The sequence below is a fragment of the Littorina saxatilis genome, linkage group LG9, assembly GCF_037325665.1.
Source record: "Littorina saxatilis isolate snail1 linkage group LG9, US_GU_Lsax_2.0, whole genome shotgun sequence".
Taxonomy (NCBI): Eukaryota; Metazoa; Mollusca; class Gastropoda; order Littorinimorpha; family Littorinidae; genus Littorina; species Littorina saxatilis.
The window spans coordinates 12,315,891-12,334,627 of NC_090253.1; the positions used below are offsets into that span (position 1 = coordinate 12,315,891).

Below are 18,737 nucleotides of genomic sequence, written 5' to 3' on the forward strand. Positions count from 1 at the left end.
TGTGAGTCACAGAGGATCACAGACCTCGATGTGACTCACAGTGGATCACAGACCTCGATGTGAGTCACAGTGGATCACAGACCTCGATGTAAGTCACAGTGGATCACAGACCTCGATGTGAGTCACAGTGGATCACAGACCTCGATGTGAGTCACAGAGGACCACAGACCTCGATGTGAGTCACAGAGGACCACAGACCTCGATGTGAGTCACAGAGGATCACAGACCTCGATGTGAGTGACAGAGGATCACAGACCTCGATGTGAGTCACAGACCTAGGATCACAGACCTCGATGTGAGTCACAGACCTAGGATTACAGACCTCGATGTGAGTCACAGTGGATCACAGACCTCGATGTGAGTCACAGTGGATCACAGACCTCGATGTGAGTCACAGTGGATCACAGACCTCGATGTAAGTCACAGTGGATCACAGACCTCGATGTGAGTTACAGTGGATCACAGACCTCGATGTAAGTCACAGTGGATCACAGACCTCGATGTGAGTCACAGTGGATCACAGACCTCGATGTAAGTCACAGAGGACCACAGACCTCGATGTGAGTCACAGAGGATCACAGACCTCGATGTGAGTCACAGTGGATCACAGACCTCGATGTGAGTCACAGTGGATCACAGACCTCGATGTGAGTCACAGTGGACCACAGACCTCGATGTGAGTCACAGTGGATCACAGACCTCGATGTGAGTCACGGACCTCGATGTAAGTTACAGTGGATCACAGACCTCGATGTGAGTCACAGACCTAGGATCACAGACCTCGATGTGAGTCACAGACCTAGGATCACAGACCTCGATGTGAGTTACAGTGGATCACAGACCTCGATGTGAGTCACAGAGGATCACAGACCTCGATGTGAGTCACAGAGGATCACAGACCTCGATGTGAGTCACAGTGGATCACAGACCTCGATGTGAGTCACAGAGGACCACAGACCTCGATGTGAGTCACAGAGGACCACAGACCTCGATGTGAGTCACAGAGGATCACAGACCTCGATGTGAGTGACAGAGGATCACAGACCTCGATGTGAGTCACAGTGGATCACAGACCTCGATGTGAGTGACAGAGGATCACAGACCTCGATGTGAGTCACAGTGGATTACAGACCTCGATGTAAGTCACAGAGGATCACAGACCTCGATGTGAGTCACAGAGGATCACAGACCTCGATGTGAGTCACAGTGGATCACAGACCTCGATGTGAGTCACAGTGGATCACAGACCTCGATGTAAGTCACAGTGGATCACAGACCTCGATGTGAGTCACAGTGGATCACAGACCTCGATGTGAGTCACAGAGGACCACGGACCTCGATGTGAGTCACAGAGGACCACAGACCTCGATGTGTCACAGAGGATCACACCTCGATGTAAGTGACAGAGGATCACAGACCTCGATGTGAGTCACAGACCTAGGATCACAGACCTCGATGTGAGTCACAGACCTAGGATTACAGACCTCGATGTGAGTCACAGTGGATCACAGACCTCGATGTGAGTCACAGTGGATCACAGACCTCGATGTGAGTCACAGTGGACCACAGACCTCGATGTAAGTCACAGTGGATCACAGACCTCGATGTGAGTAACAGTGGATCACAGACCTCGATGTGAGTAACAGAGGATCACAGACCTCGATGTGAGTCACAGTGGATCACAGACCTCGATGTAAGTCACAGAGGACCACAGACCTCGATGTGAGTCACAGAGGATCACAGACCTCGATGTGAGTCACAGTGGATCACAGACCTCGATGTGAGTCACAGTGGATCACAGACCTCGATGTGAGTCACAGTGGATCACAGACCTCGATGTGAGTCACAGTGGATCACAGACCTCGATGTGAGTCACGGACCTCGATGTGAGTCACAGTGGATCACAGACCTCGATGTGAGTCACAGACCTAGGATCACAGACCTCGATGTGAGTCACAGACCTAGGATTACAGACCTCGATGTGAGTCACAGTGGATCACAGACCTCGATGTGAGTCACAGTGGATCACAGACCTCGATGTGAGTCACAGTGGACCACAGACCTCGATGTGAGTCACAGTGGACCACAGACCTCGATGTAAGTCACAGTGGACCACAGACCTCGATGTGAGTCACAGTGGATCACAGACCTCGATGTGAGTCACAGTGGATCACAGACCTCGATGTGAGTCACAGAGGATCACAGACCTCGATGTGAGTCACAGTGGATCACAGACCTCGATGTGAGTCACAGTGGATCACAGACCTCGATGTAAGTCACAGTGGATCACAGACCTCGATGTGAGTCACAGAGGATCACAGACCTCGATGTAAGTCACAGTGGATCACAGACCTCGATGTAAGTCACAGTGGATCACAGACCTCGATGTAAGTCACAGTGGATCACAGACCTCGATGTGAGTCACAGTGGATCACAGACCTCGATGTAAGTCACAGAGGATCACAGACCTCGATGTGAGTCACAGTGGATCACAGACCTCGATGTGAGTCACAGTGGATCACAGACCTCGATGTGAGTCACAGTGGATCACAGGCCTCGATGTGAGTCACAGAGGATCACAGACCTCGATGTGAGTCACAGTGGATCACAGACCTCGATGTGAGTCACAGTGGATCACAGACCTCGATGTGAGTCACAGTGGATCACAGACCTCGATGTGAGTCACAGTGGATCACAGACCTCGATGTGAGTCACAGTGGATCACAGACCTCGATGTAAGTCACAGAGGATCACAGACCTCGATGTGAGTCACAGTGGATCACAGACCTCGATGTGAGTCACAGTGGATCACAGACCTCGATGTAAGTCACAGAGGATCACAGACCTCGATGTGAGTCACAGTGGATCACAGACCTCGATGTGAGTCACAGTGGATCACAGACCTCGATGTAAGTCACAGTGGATCACAGACCTCGATGTAAGTCACAGTGGATCACAGACCTCGATGTAAGTCACAGTGGATCACAGACCTCGATGTGAGTCACAGTGGATCACAGACCTCGATGTGAGTCACAGTGGATCACAGACCTCGATGTAAGTCACAGTGGATCACAGACCTCGATGTGAGTCACAGTGGATCACAGACCTCGATGTGAGTCACAGTGGATCACAGACCTCGATGTGAGTCACAGAGGATCACAGACCTCGATGTGAGTCACAGTGGATCACAGACCTCGATGTGAGTCACAGTGGATCACAGACCTCGATGTGAGTCACAGTGGACCACAGACCTCGATGTGAGTCACAGTGGATCACAGACCTCGATGTGAGTAACAGAGGATCACAGACCTCGATGTGAGTCACAGTGGATCACAGACCTCGATGTGAGTCACAGAGGATCACAGACCTCGATGTGAGTCACAGAGGATCACAGACCTCAATGTGAGTCACAGTGGATCACAGACCTCGATGTGAGTCACAGAGGATCACAGACCTCGATGTGAGTCACAGTGGATCACAGACCTCGATGTGAGTCACAGAGGATCACAGACCTCGATGTGAGTCACAGTGGATCACAGACCTCGATGTAAGTCACAGTGGATCACAGACCTCGATGTGAGTCACAGAGGATCACAGACCTCGATGTGAGTCACAGTGGATCACAGACCTCGATGTGAGTCACAGTGGATCACAGACCTCGATGTGAGTCACAGAGGATCACAGACCTCGATGTAAGTCACAGAGGATCACAGACCTCGATGTGAGTCACAGAGGATCACAGACCTCGATGTAAGTCACAGAGGATCACAGACCTCGATGTGAGTCACAGAGGATCACAGACCTCGATGTGAGTCACAGAGGATCACAGACCTCGATGTGAGTCACAGTGGATCACAGACCTCGATGTGAGTCACAGTGGATCACAGACCTCGATGTGAGTCACAGTGGATCACAGACCTCGATGTGAGTCACAGAGGATCACAGACCTCGATGTAAGTCACAGTGGATCACAGACCTCGATGTGAGTCACAGTGGATCACAGACCTCGATGTGAGTCACAGTGGATCACAGACCTCGATGTGAGTCACAGAGGATCACAGACCTCGATGTAAGTCACAGTGGATCACAGACCTCGATGTAAGTCACAGACCTAGGATCACAGACCTCGATGTAAGTCACAGATCTAGGATCACAGACCTCGATGTAAGTCACAGTGGATCACAGACCTCGATGTGAGTCACAGAGGATCACAGACCTCGATGTAAGTCACAGAGGATCACAGACCTAGATGTGAGTCACAGTGGATCACAGACCTCGATGTGAGTCACAGTGGACCACAGACCTCGATGTAAGTCACAGAGGATCACAGACCTCGATGTGAGTCACAGAGGATCACAGACCTCGATGTGAGTCACAGTGGATCACAGACCTCGATGTGAGTCACAGAGGATCACAGACCTCGATGTGAGTCACAGTGGATCACAGACCTCGATGTGAGTCACAGAGGATCACAGACCTCGATGTGAGTCACAGATCTAGGATCACAGACCTCGACTCGACACAACTTAAGAATAAATCATGAGAATACTAGAAAGTTCAACTATATTTATGTAAGTAAAGTGCCGTTGATCGAGGTCGGACGCTCTGAAACCAAACCAGGCTCTTTGATTTACTGTCACTGCGAGACTACTTCGGGTTTTGCTTTCGCTCGCAAGCTACCCTAAAAGTAAAATGCATCATAACTACCTTACTTCTTATTCCTTTGGCTTAAAAATTGGCACAACGCAAGAAAGTACCCAACGGTTACTATAAAGTCAACAATATAACGTGTAAATGCTTTGGTTTGAGGTCGGAAGTGGTCGGGCGGTAATTAGTCAGACCGTCATGAAGCGAGACAGACAGATAAGACAGACAGTTAGGGACGGGGGTCAACACTTGGACTGACTGTGTCTGTGTGACAACACTTGGACTGACTGTGTCTGTGTGTCAACACTTGGACTGACTGTGTCTGTGTGACAACACTTGGACTGACTGTGTCTGTGTGACAACACTTGGACTGACAGTGTCTGTCTGCTAACACTTGGACGGACTGTGTCTGTGTGACAACACTTGGACTGTGTCTGTGTGACAACACTTGGACTGACTGTGTCTGTGTGACAACACTTGGACTGACTGTGTCTGTGTGACAACACTTGGACTGACTGTGTCTGTGTGACAACACTTGGACTGACTGTGTCTGTGTGACAACACTTGGACTGACTGTGTCTGTGTGACAACACTTGGACTGACTGTGTCTGTGTGACAACACTTAGACTGACTGTGTCTGTGTGACAACACTTAGACTGACTGTGTCTGTGTGACAACACTTAGACTGACTGTGTCTGTGTGACAACACTTAGACTGACTGTGTCTGTGTGACAACACTTGGACTGACTGTGTCTGTGTGACAACACTTGGACTGACTGTGTCTGTGTGTCAACACTTAGACTGTGACTGTGTGACAACACTTGGACTGACTGTGTCTGTGTGACAACACTTGGACTGACAGTGTCTGTGTGACAACACTTGGACTGACTGTGTCTGTGTGACAACACTTGGACTGACTGTGTCTGCGTGACAACACTTGGACTGACTGTGTCTGTGTGACAACACTTGGACTGACTGTGTCTGTGTGACAACACTTGGACTGACTGTGTCTGTGTGACAACACTTGGACTGACTGTGTCTGTGTGACAACACTTGGACTGACTGTGTCTGTGTGACAACACTTGGACTGACTGTGTCTGTGTGACAACACTTGGACTGACTGTGTCTGTGTGACAACACTTGGACTGACTGTGTCTGTGTGACAACACTTGGACTGACTGTGTCTGTGTGACAACACTTGGACTGTGTCTGTGTGACAACACTTGGACTGACTGTGTCTGTGTGACAACACTTAGACTGTGTCTGTGTGACAACACTTGGACTGACTGTGTCTGTGTGACAACACTTAGACTGTGTCTGTGTGACAACACTTGGACTGACTGTGTCTGTGTGACAACACTTGGACTGACTGTGTCTGTGTGACAACACTTGGACTGTGTCTGTGTGACAACACTTGGACTGACTGTGTCTGTGTGACAACACTTGGACTGACTGTGTCTGTGTGACAACACTTGGACTGACTGTGTCTGTGTGACAACACTTGGACTGACTGTGTCTGTGTGCTAACACTTGGACTGACTGTGTCTGTGTGACAACACTTGGACTGACTGTGTCTGTGTGACAACACTTAGACTGTGTCTGTGTGACAACACTTGGACTGACAGTGTCTGTATGACAACACTTGGACTGACTGTGTCTGCGTGACAACACTTGGACTGACTGTGTCTGTGTGACAACACTTAGACTGACTGTGTCTGTGTGACAACACTTGGACTGACTGTGTCTGTGTGACAACACTTGGACTGACAGTGTCTGTGTGTCAACACTTGGACTGACTGTGTCTGTGTGACAACACTTGGAGTGATTGTGTCTGTGTGACAACACTTGGACTGACTGTGTCTGTGTGATAACACTTGGACTGACTGTGTACGTGTGACAAAACTTGGACTGACTGTGTGTGTGTGACAACACTTTGACTGTGTCTGTGTGACAACACTTAAACTGAATGTGTCTGTGTGACAACACTTGGACTGACTGTGTCTGTGTGACAACACTTAGACTGACTGTGTCTGTGTGACAACACTTAGACTGTGTCTGTGTGACAACACTTGGACTGACTGTGTCTGTGTGACAACACTTGGAGTGATTGTGTCTGTGTGACAACACGTGGACTGACAGTGTCTGTCTGCTAACACTTGGACGGACTGTGTCTGTGTGACAACACTTGGACTGACTGTGTCTGTGTGACAACACTTGGACTGACTGTGTCTGTGTGACAACACTCAGACTGACTGTGTCTGTGTGTCAACACTTGGACTGACTGTGTCTGTGTGACAACACTTGGACTGACTGTGTCTGTGTGACAACACTTAGACTGACTGTGTCTGTGTGACAACACTTAGACTGACTGTGTCTGTGTGACAACACTTAGACTGACTGTGTCTGTGTGACAACACTTAGACTGACTGTGTCTGTGTGACAACACTTAGACTGACTGTGTCTGTGTGACAACACTTAGACTGACTGTGTCTGTGTGACAACACTTGGACTGACTGTGTCTGTGTGACAACACTTGGACTGTGTCTGCGTGACAACACTTGAACAGACTGTGTGTGACAACACTTCGACAGACTCGGTGTGACAACACTTGGACTGACTGACTCTGTGTGACAACACTTGGACTGACTGACTCTGTGTGACAACACTTGGACTGTGTCTGTGTGACAACACTTGGACTGTGTCTGTGAGACAACACTTGGACTGACTGACTCTGTGTGACAACACTTGGACTGACTGTGTATGTTTGACAACACTTGGACTGACTGTGTCCGTGTGACAACACTTAGACTGACTGTGTCTGTGTGACAACACTTGGACTGTGTCTGTGTGACAACACTTGGACTGACTGTGTCTGTGTGACAACACTTAGACTGTGTCTGTGTGACAACACTTGGACTGACAGTGTCTGTGTGACAACACTTGGACTGACTGTGTCTGTGTGACAACACTTGGACTGACTGTGTCTGTGTGACAACACTTGGACTGACTGTGTCTGTGTGACAACACTTTGACTGACTGTGTCTGTGTGACAACACTTGGACTGACAGTGTCTGTGTGACAACACTTGGACTGACTGTGACTGCGTGACAACACTTGGACTGACAGTGTCTGTGTGTCAACACTTAGACTGACTGTGTCTGTGTGACAACACTTAGACTGACTGTGTCTGTGTGACAACACTTGGACTGACTGTGTCTGTGTGACAACACTTAGACTGACTGTGTCTGCGTGACAACACTTGGACTGACTGTGTCTGCGTGACAACACTTGGACTGACTGTGTCTGTGTGACAACACTTGGACTGACTGTGTCTGTGTGACAACACTTAGACTGTGTCTGTGTGACAACACTTAGACTGTGTCTGTGTGACAACACTTAGACTGACTGTGTCTGTGTGTCAACACTTAGACTGACTGTGTCTGTGTGACAACACTTAGACTGACTGTGTCTGTGTGACAACACTTAGACTGACTGTGTCTGTGTGACAACACTTGGACTGACTGTGTCTGTGTGACAACACTTGGACTGACTGTGTCTGTGTGACAACACTCAGACTGACTGTGTCTGTGTGTCAACACTTGGACTGACTGTGTCTGTGTGACAACACTTGGACTGACTGTGTCTGTGTGACAACACTTAGACTGACTGTGTCTGTGTGTCAACACTTAGACTGACTGTGTTTGTGTGTCAACACTTAGACTGACTGTGTCTGTGTGACAACACTTGGACTGTGTCTGTGTGACAACACTTAGACTGACTGTGTCTGTGTGACAACACTTAGACTGACTGTGTCTGTGTGACAACACTTGGACTGACGGTGTCTGTGTGACAACACTTGGACTGACTGTGTCTGTGTGACAACACTTGGACTGTGTCTGCGTGACAACACATGAACAGACTGGGTGTGACAACACTTCGACAGACTCGGTGTGACAACACTTGGACTGACTGTGTCTATGTGACAACACTTGGACTGACTGACTCTGTGTGACAACACTTGGACTGTGTCTGTGTGACAACACTTGGACTGTGTCTGTGTGACAACACTTGGACTAACTGTGTATGTGTGACAACACTTGGACAGACTGTGTCTGTGTGACAACACTTGGACTGACTGTGTGTGTGTGTGTGTGTGTGTGTGTGTGTGTGTGTGTGTGTGTGTGTGTGTGTGTGTGTGTGTGTGTGTGTGACTGTGTGTGTGTGTGTGTGTGTGTGTGTGTGTAGGTGTGTGTGTGTGTGACAACACTTGGACTGACTCTGTGTGACAACACTTGGACTGACTGTGTCTGTGAAACAACACTTGGACTGACTGTGTCTGTGAGAGAACATTTGGACTGACTGTGTCTGTGTGACAAAACTTGGACTGTGTCTGTGTGACAAAACTTGGACTGTGTCTGTGTGACAACACTTGGGCTGACTCTGTCTCCATAAGTCCAAAGCCAATCTCTGTGTCTATAAGCCAAAGGAACAACCTTTGTCCCTGTAAGTCCTGAAAGCAACCTTTGTCTCTATAATTATTAATTCTAAGGGTTAACGTCTGCCTCTATAATGGTATGGGTTAACGTCTGTCTCTATAATTGTAAGGGTTAACGTCTCTCTCTATAATTGTAAGGGCTAACGTCTCTCTCTATAATTCCAAAGAGCAACCTCTCTCTCTGGTTGCATGGCCACAAAAATGCACGGCGTCACGTGCAAAAACGCGTTCAAGAGTTTTCTGAGTAATTTTAACAACAGACTGTTGGTTTGGTCTGCTCTGCACTCACAATCCGCAAGAAAACGAAACAGTTGGCAGACCGAAACGACATGAAATCTTACACTACCTTACGTAAACTAAATGTGATTTTTGAATAAGATAGGGGAATGCACGGCCTTTTCAGTCCTATAATTGGTTTTATAATAAACGGCCATATCACAAAGCTCTGCCCTCAAACGCATCTGCCTAGTTTTTGTTACGACGGGTTGTATAGAAGAGCCGACGCAGTGTAGCCTCTGCCCGGCCTATAGTATCTATGACGTCACTCGAGGAAAGCGATTAGGCCGATGGGAAGACTGCAGTACACTGTAGACTACACCGGGCCATCTGTAATGCTCTACGCGTGATGGATTCTTGAATTAAGTAGAGTATTAGGGTAGTGGTATCTTCTCACGACCCACGTTCCCTTTTATTCTTCTTTAATTTGACGGACTGTAACCTTCAGAGGTCATTTCTGGAGTGCTTGACAGGCTGTTGCTAACCCCCCATCCACCCGTTTGAATCATGAAGTTGCTTCCTTTTTGTCCCTGGTCAGGCTGTTGGTAGCAACCCCCCCCCCCCCCATCCACCCGTTTGAATCGTAAAGTTGCTTCCTCTTTGTCCCTGGTCAGCCTGTTGCTAACCCTCCATCCACCCGTTTGAATCGTAAAGTTGCTTCCTCTTTGTCCCTGGTCAGCCTGTTGCTAACCCTCCATCCACCCGTTTGAATCATAAAGTTGCTTAACCACAGACCTGTTGGTCCTGTTCAGCCTGTTGCTACCCCTCCATCCACCCGTTTGAATCATGATAAAGTTGCTTAACCACTGACCTGTTTGGTCCTGGTCAACCTATTGCTACCCCTCCATCCACCAGTTCGAATCATAAAGTTGCTTAACCACTGACCTTTTTGGCCCTTGTCAGACACTTAACACCTATGAAGTAGGTTTACTTGAGGTGTCACGGCAATAACCGCGTACGTGTGAGACAGAGACGCAGATGACAACATCCTTCAGTTACTCACTCAAGTAGGCAGGCGAGATAAACAACGGGGAGAGAGACAGAGATGTAAAAGTGGAGCTACTGTGAAGAATGGGTGAGGGGGTTTTGGCCGGGAAAAAAAATCGAAGATAAATTGTGTTTTTGAAATGGTTGATGCGGTGTGTGTGTGTGTGTGTGTGCGCGTGCGTATGTGTGTGTGCGCGTGTGGGTGTGTGTGTGGGCTAGGAAGATGAAGGCACGCAAACAGGTATGTGTAAACAGGTATGTGTAAGGCCGCACCAATAGCGTCTTCACTGACTGGTTTAACACCCGGGCACACAGCCGTTACGCTACCTGGGTACACAGCCGTTACGCCGCCTGGGCAGGCACAAGAGGCTGTCGGCAAGTTAGCAAAGACGACAAGTTATTCTCCAGTGATGCAATGATTGCAGGTGACATAACAGGTATGATGACGATATGATTACATGTGAAATAACGGGTATGATGACGATATGATTACATAACGGGTATGATGACGATACGATAACAGAAGGACAGGAATTATTTTCTAAAAATCCGAAAATTAACGAACAACACACACACACGCACACAAACGTCAAATATTGGACTAATCTAGCGAATCGCATCTCTCGCTTCGGTCGGTCGCTCGTGATACTTAGAGACTGTGTACTTTACGGTGTTTGCGTCATTGCTACTGCCAAGATACACGTTGTTCACAATCTAAAACTGATCTCGATAACCCTTGTTGTACAAACAGAACGACCACAATTCCGCGGTCCTACTAATTGCCGTCCGGAGCCGTCCGGAACCGTCCGGAGCCGTCCGGAACCGTCCGGGGGCCGTCCGGAGCAGTCGGGGCCGTCCGGAGGCACATACTTTTATACATAATCTTCTTGTGTATGTTGTTATATCATCGTTCTGTTTTATATCTGTACGCTTTTATGTGAGTTCTGTTTAATGTCAGACGTTTATGTGTAACTATGTATTTATTGTTTATCCTACGTGTTTTGTTTTTCTCATCTTTTTACAAAGATTATCTTAATAAATATGAATGAATGAAATCGATGTTTTAATGTGTCTTGGGTTTAAAAGTCCTAATGTAGTATCATAACAGATTCTAGAAACTCTGCTGGGTGTAGATGTTTGAGAGAGAGAGAGAGAGAGAGAGAGAGATGTATGCACACACACTTACACTTTTACACACACACACACACACACACACACACACACACTCACACAAGAAGATTAATTGCCGTCCGGAACCGTCCGGAGCCGTCCGGAGCCGTCCGGAGCCGTCCGGGGGCCGTCCGGAGCAGTCGGGGCCGTCCGGAGGCACATACTTTTATACATAATCTTCTTGTGTATGTTGTTATATCATCGTTCTGTTTTATATCTGTACGCTTTTATGTGAGTTCTGTTTAATGTCAGACTTTTATGTGTAACTATGTGTTTATTGTTTATCCTACGTGTTTTGTTTTTCTCATCTTTTTACAAAGATTATCTTAATAAATATGAATGAATGAAATCGATGTTTTAATGTGTCTTGGGTTTAAAAGTCCTAATGTAGTATCATAACAGATTCTAGAAACTCTGCTGGGTGTAGATGTTTGAGAGAGAGAGAGAGAGAGAGAGATGTATGCACACACTTTTACACACACACACACTCACTCACACAAGAAGATTATATATAAATGTATGTGCCTCCGGACGGCCCCCGGACGGTTCCGGACAAAAAAAATCAAGTCTCGTGATCGTGATGGTCATTTGTTTTCGTGATCGTGATTGGCATTATTTTATTTTCAACGTACATTTTGCCCGTGATCCGTGAAAAAATCAAGGTAACTGTGATCGTGAAAGCTAAAATGTCCCTTCCCGTGATCGTGATGGGGCCCTCATAGGAGATGCCCCGCCATCCAGTCTGTTCGAGTTTGAGAGTGAGAGAGCACCTCCCCACACCCCAATTTCACCATTCAGTGAGCACATATCGTGATGTTCATTAAACTAAAGGAGCAAGAGAGAGAGATAGAGAGACTGGCACGTCAGTCGGACACATACACACACACACACACACACACACACACACACACACACACACCCACACACACACACACAATAAGATTAAATATATAATTATTATTTGAGAATTTGTGATAAATGGATAAATAGAATCATATTTGTTTGTTTGAGAGAGACAGGTCGAGAGAGAGAGCGGAGAGAGAGAGAGAGAGAGAGAGAGAGAGAGAGAGAGAGAGAGAGAGAGAGAGAGAGAGAGAGAGAGAGAACTGAAGATCTGCATGCACACACACACACACACACACACACACACACACACTCACACAAGAAGATTATGAATAAATGTGTGTGCCGATCGAGAGACGGAGTGAAAGATCTGCATGCTTATACCCACACACACACACACTTGCATGTACACTCACACAAGATTATGAATAAATGTATGTGCCGATCGATAGAGAGAGCAAGATCTGCATGCACACACACTTATACACCCACTTCCATGTACACACACACACACACAAGAAGATTATGTATAAAAGTGTGTGCCTCCGGACGGCCCCGACTGCTCCAGACGGCCCCCGGACGGTTCCGGACGGCTCCGGACGGTTCCGGACGGCTCCGGACGGCAATTAGTAGGACCCCAATTCCGTGCATGCTATAGTTGTAGACTACTCGTCGGTGTTCGACAAAAAGGACCTCTTTTTCGCGAGCTACCCGTAAGTAACTGTTTTCGAACCAGATGACGTATGACTATTATGTGTGACTTTGTATTGTGCCTTATGTTCTAATATTATGTAGTCATGTGTATTGTGCAAAGTATGTGTCTACCTGACAACTGTGGTTTAGGTGTGTGAGTGGATATATATATAATATACATGTGGTACAGGTGTATGTATGTGTTTACGTATGGTACAGATGTGTGAGCATACGTGTGTGATATTACCCGCTATTACGAGTTAGTCGTGTGACAGAGAGTTTTCTTGCACACGAGACTGTAGATGTCTCACGACGGCGTAGCCGAAGTGAGACAGCAGCAGTCGAGTGTGCAAGAAAACTCTCTGTCACACGACTAACTCGTAATAGCGATTATGTCTCACAGCATCTAGGCATAGAAAGACATACATTTTAATGAGTTTTTGGGGACGAAATAACAGGCACAAAACAAGACTGAAAAACACAATTGCCCTTTTACACATACCCTACGCACGCATGCGCGCAGAAGATAGATTCAATGCGTTTCGTGTCTTTTCTGGTTGAATGCATTCAACAAAGTATCAACTAACGTTTCTGAATCTTTCAATGAAAAAAGATAAACTTATTTTGAACCAAACAGCACATACCAACGAAAGCTAAACACACAAACACACACGCGCACTAACACAGATTGAATGCAAAGCGCGAACGAACACGGAAGATTTTTGTAGGTCAGGTCGTAAAGTCCACCCGAAATGTTCCACAGGGGAACTGGTTGTGTTTGTATTGTTTATTTTCTCACAGTGATGGTGATGGTGTTTACAGTGCTGTTTTGAAAGGATATTTTCCGAATTTGGGGCACACTTTTGACTTTTGGTTCGTTTAAAATGTAACAACACTTTGATACCCATTTTTCTACGTTCGTGATCACTTGAAATGAATACTGAAAACATAAGTGTTTAAGGTAGTGACTGAATGTATGTGAAGGTAAACATTTTCAGAAATAAATGCATAATCAAAATAATTGATTTCGGCATCAAAGCGTGTAACGATACAATCTTGCACACGTTTGCTGTAGTAGTGGCAAAGAAGGAATGCGTGTGACATATATATATGTATTACATGTGGTATATGTGTGCAAACCATGTGTATACGTATGGTAAAGATGTGTCAGTGTATACGCCCGTGTGGTATAGGTGTGTATATAATTATATGTATGGCATAGACGTGCGAGTGTATACATGATTACATGTGGTATAGATGAAGCCCTAAGTGAGCACCTTACCTTTACAGACGTGAGCGTAATCCATACAGCAGTCGCCCATGATCAGGCAGTTGGCATCACAATAACACCTGTCTGAATCCGTCGATCTGTCCACCCGAGGTCCGAAAGCAAAACAGGTATTGTTTTGACCCGGGCAACACTCTGCTTTCTCGCCACAACTCCGGGGGGAACCCCTGTCGGGGCGGCACTCGTGTATCCCCGTGCACACCAAGACCAGCACACACGCCGCCAGTAGATGCCCTCGTGAAAGCTCCATCTTTCTCCTGCAAATCCACTCCGAGAGTTGGTCCAAACTTTTCACACCAATCTCGTTTCCCTTTCGTTCCGCACAACACCGAATCCACGTACGGGGGAAGGGGTACGTTATTAAAACGCTCGCTCTCAATCCCCGACACAATTGAAAGCTCAACAAAGAAAGAAAACAGAAAAGCGCGCAAGTTCCTGCTAATTCCTTTAATTGCTTCCCTGCAAGCAACAACTTTTCATGCGGGACTGAGAGAGACGGCGAGTTTTGCTCTCTCCCTCGTAGCAGCGAGCGGCGATGTCAGCGCAGCACAGAGAAACACACACTCACACACACGGCCAGCACACGGCAGCACAAAGAAGCGTTCTGTGTCTTCACCGCGCGCCTCGTGGCGACAGAGCAACCCTTACTATGGCACGCCGCTCCAACCAAAAGTCTGTGTCTTCATCTTTAATGCAGCAAGCCCCTTGTCTCGTGGCGAGAGCACAACCCTTTCCGTCCTATGGCACGCCGCTCGAACCAAAAGTCTTTGTCTTCATCTTGCTTTGTCTTGAGGCGAGAGCACAACCCTTACCGCCCTATGGCACGCCGCTCGAACCAAAAGTCTTTGTCTTCATCTTTACTGCAGCAAGCCTCTTGGCTCGTGGCGAGAGCACAACCCTTTCCGTCCTATGGCACGCCGCTCGAACCAAAAGTCTTTGTCTTCATCTGTCTTTGTCTTGAGGCGAGAGCACAACCCTTACCGCCCAATGGCACGCCGCTCGAACCAAAAGTCTTTGTCTTCATCTTAACTGCACACGGCAAGCCTCTTGGCTCGTGGCGAGAGCACAACCCTTACCGCCCTATGGCACGCTGCTCGAACCAAAAGTCTTTGTCTTCATCTTTACTGCAGCAAGCCTCTAATTGGCTCGTGGCAAAAGCACAACCCTTACCGCCCCGTCTCTGCACTATGGCACGCCGCTCGAACCAAACATCTTTGTCTACATCTTTACTGCTGCAAGCCCCGTGTCTCAGTCGTGGCGCGAGCACAACCCTTACCGCCCTATGGCACGCCGCTCAAACCAAAACTATGTGTCTTCGTCTTCACTGCAGCAAGTCTCTTGTCTCGTGGCGAGAGCACAACCTTAACCGCCCTATGGCACGCCACTCGAACCAAAAGTCTGTGTCCTCATCTTTACTGCAGCAAGCCTCTTGTCTCGTGGCGAGAGCAAACCCTTACCGCCCTATGGCACGCCGCTCGAACCAAACGTCAGCTCTCTCTGTCTACATGTTTACAACGACATGTTCCTTGTCTCACATCTCTGTGTCTACATCTTTACTACGACATGTCCCTTGTCTCACAGCTCTGTGTGTCTACATCTATACTACGACATGTCCCTTATCTCACAGCTCTGTGTGTCTACATCTTTACAACGACATGTCCCTTATCTCACAGCTCTGTGTGTCTACATCTTTACTACGACATGTCCCTTATCTCACAGCTCTGTGTGTCTACATCTTTACAACGACATGTCCCTTATCTCACAGCTCTGTGTGTCTACATCTTTACTACGACATGTCCCTTATCTCACAGCTCTGTGTGTCTACATCTTTACTACGACATGTCTCTTATCTCACAGCTCTGTGTGTCTACATCTTTACAACGACATGTCCCTTGTCTCACAGCTCTGTGTGTCTACATCTTTACTACGACATTTTCCTTGTCTCACAGCTCTGTGTGTCTACATGTTTACAACGACATGTTCCTTGTCTCACAGCTCTGTGTGTCTACATGTTTACAACGACATGTCCCTTGTCTCACAGCTCTGTGTGTCTACATCTATACTACGGTATGTTCCTTGTCTCACAGCTCTGTGTGTCTACATCTTTACTACGACATGTCTACATCTTTACTACGACATGTCCCTTGTCTCACAGCTCTGTGTGTCTACATCTTTACAACGACATGTCCCTTGTCTCACAGCTCTGTGTGTCTACATCATTACAACGACATGTCCCTTGTCCCACAACTCTGTGTCTACATCATTACAACGACATGTCCCTTGTCTCACAGCTCTGTGTCTACATGTTTACAACGACATGTCCCTTGTCCCACAGCTCTGTGTCTACATCATTACAACGACATGTCCCTTGTCTCACAGCTCTGTGTCTACATCTTTACTACGACATGTTCCTTGTCTCACAGCTCTGTATGTCTACATCTTTACTACGACATGTTCCTTGTCTCACAGCTCTGTGTGTCTACATCTTTACTACGACATGTCCCTTGTCTCACAGCTCTGTGTGTCTACATCTTTACTACGACATGTCCCTTGTCTCACAGCTCTGTGTGTCTACATCTTTACTACGACATGTCCCTTGTCTCACAGCTCTGTATGTCTACATCTTTACTACGACATGTTCCTTGTCTCACAGCTCTGTATGTCTACATCTTTACTACGACATGTCCCTTGTCTCACAGCTCTGTGTCTACATCTTTACTACGACATGTCCCTTGTCTCACAGCTCTGTGTGTCTACATCTTTACTACGACATGTCCCTTGTCTCACAGCTCTGTGTCTACATCTTTACTACGACATGTCCCTTGTCTCACAGCTCTGTGTCTACATCTTTACTACGACATGTCCCTTGTCTCACAGCTCTGTGTCTACATCTTTACTACGACATGTTCCTTGTCTCACAGCTCTGTGTGTCTACATCTTTACTACGACATGTCCCTTGTCTCACAGCTCTGTGTGTCTACATCTTTACTGCGACATATTCCTTGTCTCACAGCTCTGTGTGTCTACATCTTTACTACGACATGTTCCTTGTCTCACAGCTCTGTGTCTACATCTTTACTACGACATGTCCCTTGTCTCACAGCTCTGTGTCTACATCTTTACTACGACATGTCCCTTGTCTCACAGCTCTGTGTCTACATCTTTACAACGACATGTCCCTTGTCTCACAGCTCTCTACCGTAAACTACCGTATAAACGACCAGTATCTTGTAAACGCCCACCCCCTGCTTTGAGCTGAAAGCTGTGCATAGGGCATACTTCCTTGTAAACACCCACCCCCCACTTCTTGATTGATAATGTCACAAACATTATTTTTTTGAACATTTTGGTGTTTTGTGAACTTCCGCATGCGGTACAGAGTATTCATTCGAGTGTATAGTGCCAAGATGATGTTATAAAGGCATACCGTTTATTAAAACTCTCACCGCAGTGCAGCTTAGTAATAAACAAGTCGCGTAAGGCGATAATACAACATTTAGTCAAGCTGTCGAACTCACAGAATGAAACTGAACGCACTGCATTTTTTTTTTAGCAAGATCGTATACTCGTAGCATCGTCAGTCCACCACTCGTGGCAAAGGCGGTGAAATTGACAATCCAGAATAGCGTAGTAGTAGTTGCGCTGAGCAGGATAGCACGCTTTTCTGTATCTCTATTCTTTTTAACTTTCTGAGCTTGTTTTTAATCCAAACATATCATATCTATATGTTTTTGGAATCAGGAACCGACAAGGAATAAGATGAAATTGTTTTTAAAGCAATTTTGGAAATTTAATTTTAATCATCATTTTCATATTTTTTTATCGTTTTATGAAAAAAGTTTAATTACAATTACAATTTTCAGATGAATTAATTTTTAAGCTGAAATGCAATACCAAAGTCGAAGATTGCTTCGCCAAAATTTTAATCAATGTCATTGAAAAATGAAGGTGTGACAGTGCCGCCTCAACTTTTACAAAAAGCCGGATATGACGTCATCAAAGACATTTACCGAGAAAAAAAAAGGCTGGGGATATCATTCCCAGAATTTCTAATGTAAAATTTCATTAAGATCGGTCCAGTAGTTTACTCTCAATCGCTCTACAGACAGACAGACAGACAGACAGACGGACAGACACACACACACACACCGATTCCCCCTCTATGTTAAAACTTTTTGAGTAAATGTAAAAAGAGTGACAATTCTCAAAGGTCTTCTGAAGTTGAAAAGACCGGTTTTTGATCACGATATTTGTTTCAAGAGATTTTCCCTCAAATTGGATGGCTTGAATCAGTCTCTCTCTCTCTCTCTCTCTCTCTCTGTCTGTCTGTGTACACTA

At 46.7% G+C, this 18,737-nt stretch overlaps 1 protein-coding gene across 11 annotated transcripts in view; it reads right to left on the reverse strand.

Annotated features, from left to right (window-relative positions):
* Positions 1-14,981, reverse strand: part of LOC138975287 (somatomedin-B and thrombospondin type-1 domain-containing protein-like) — a 72,240-nt gene extending 57,259 nt beyond the window's left edge. For all 11 annotated transcript variants that reach the window (XR_011458596.1, XR_011458601.1, XR_011458599.1 and 8 more), the window contains exon 1: positions 14,394-14,981. Coding sequence is in view for 1 of the 11 variants with exons in the window: in XM_070347943.1 (XP_070204044.1) it covers positions 14,394-14,649 (256 nt within the window). In the remaining 10 variants the exon portion in view is untranslated. The remainder of the gene's footprint in view (positions 1-14,393) is intronic.
* Positions 14,982-18,737: the final 3,756 nt, after the last annotated feature.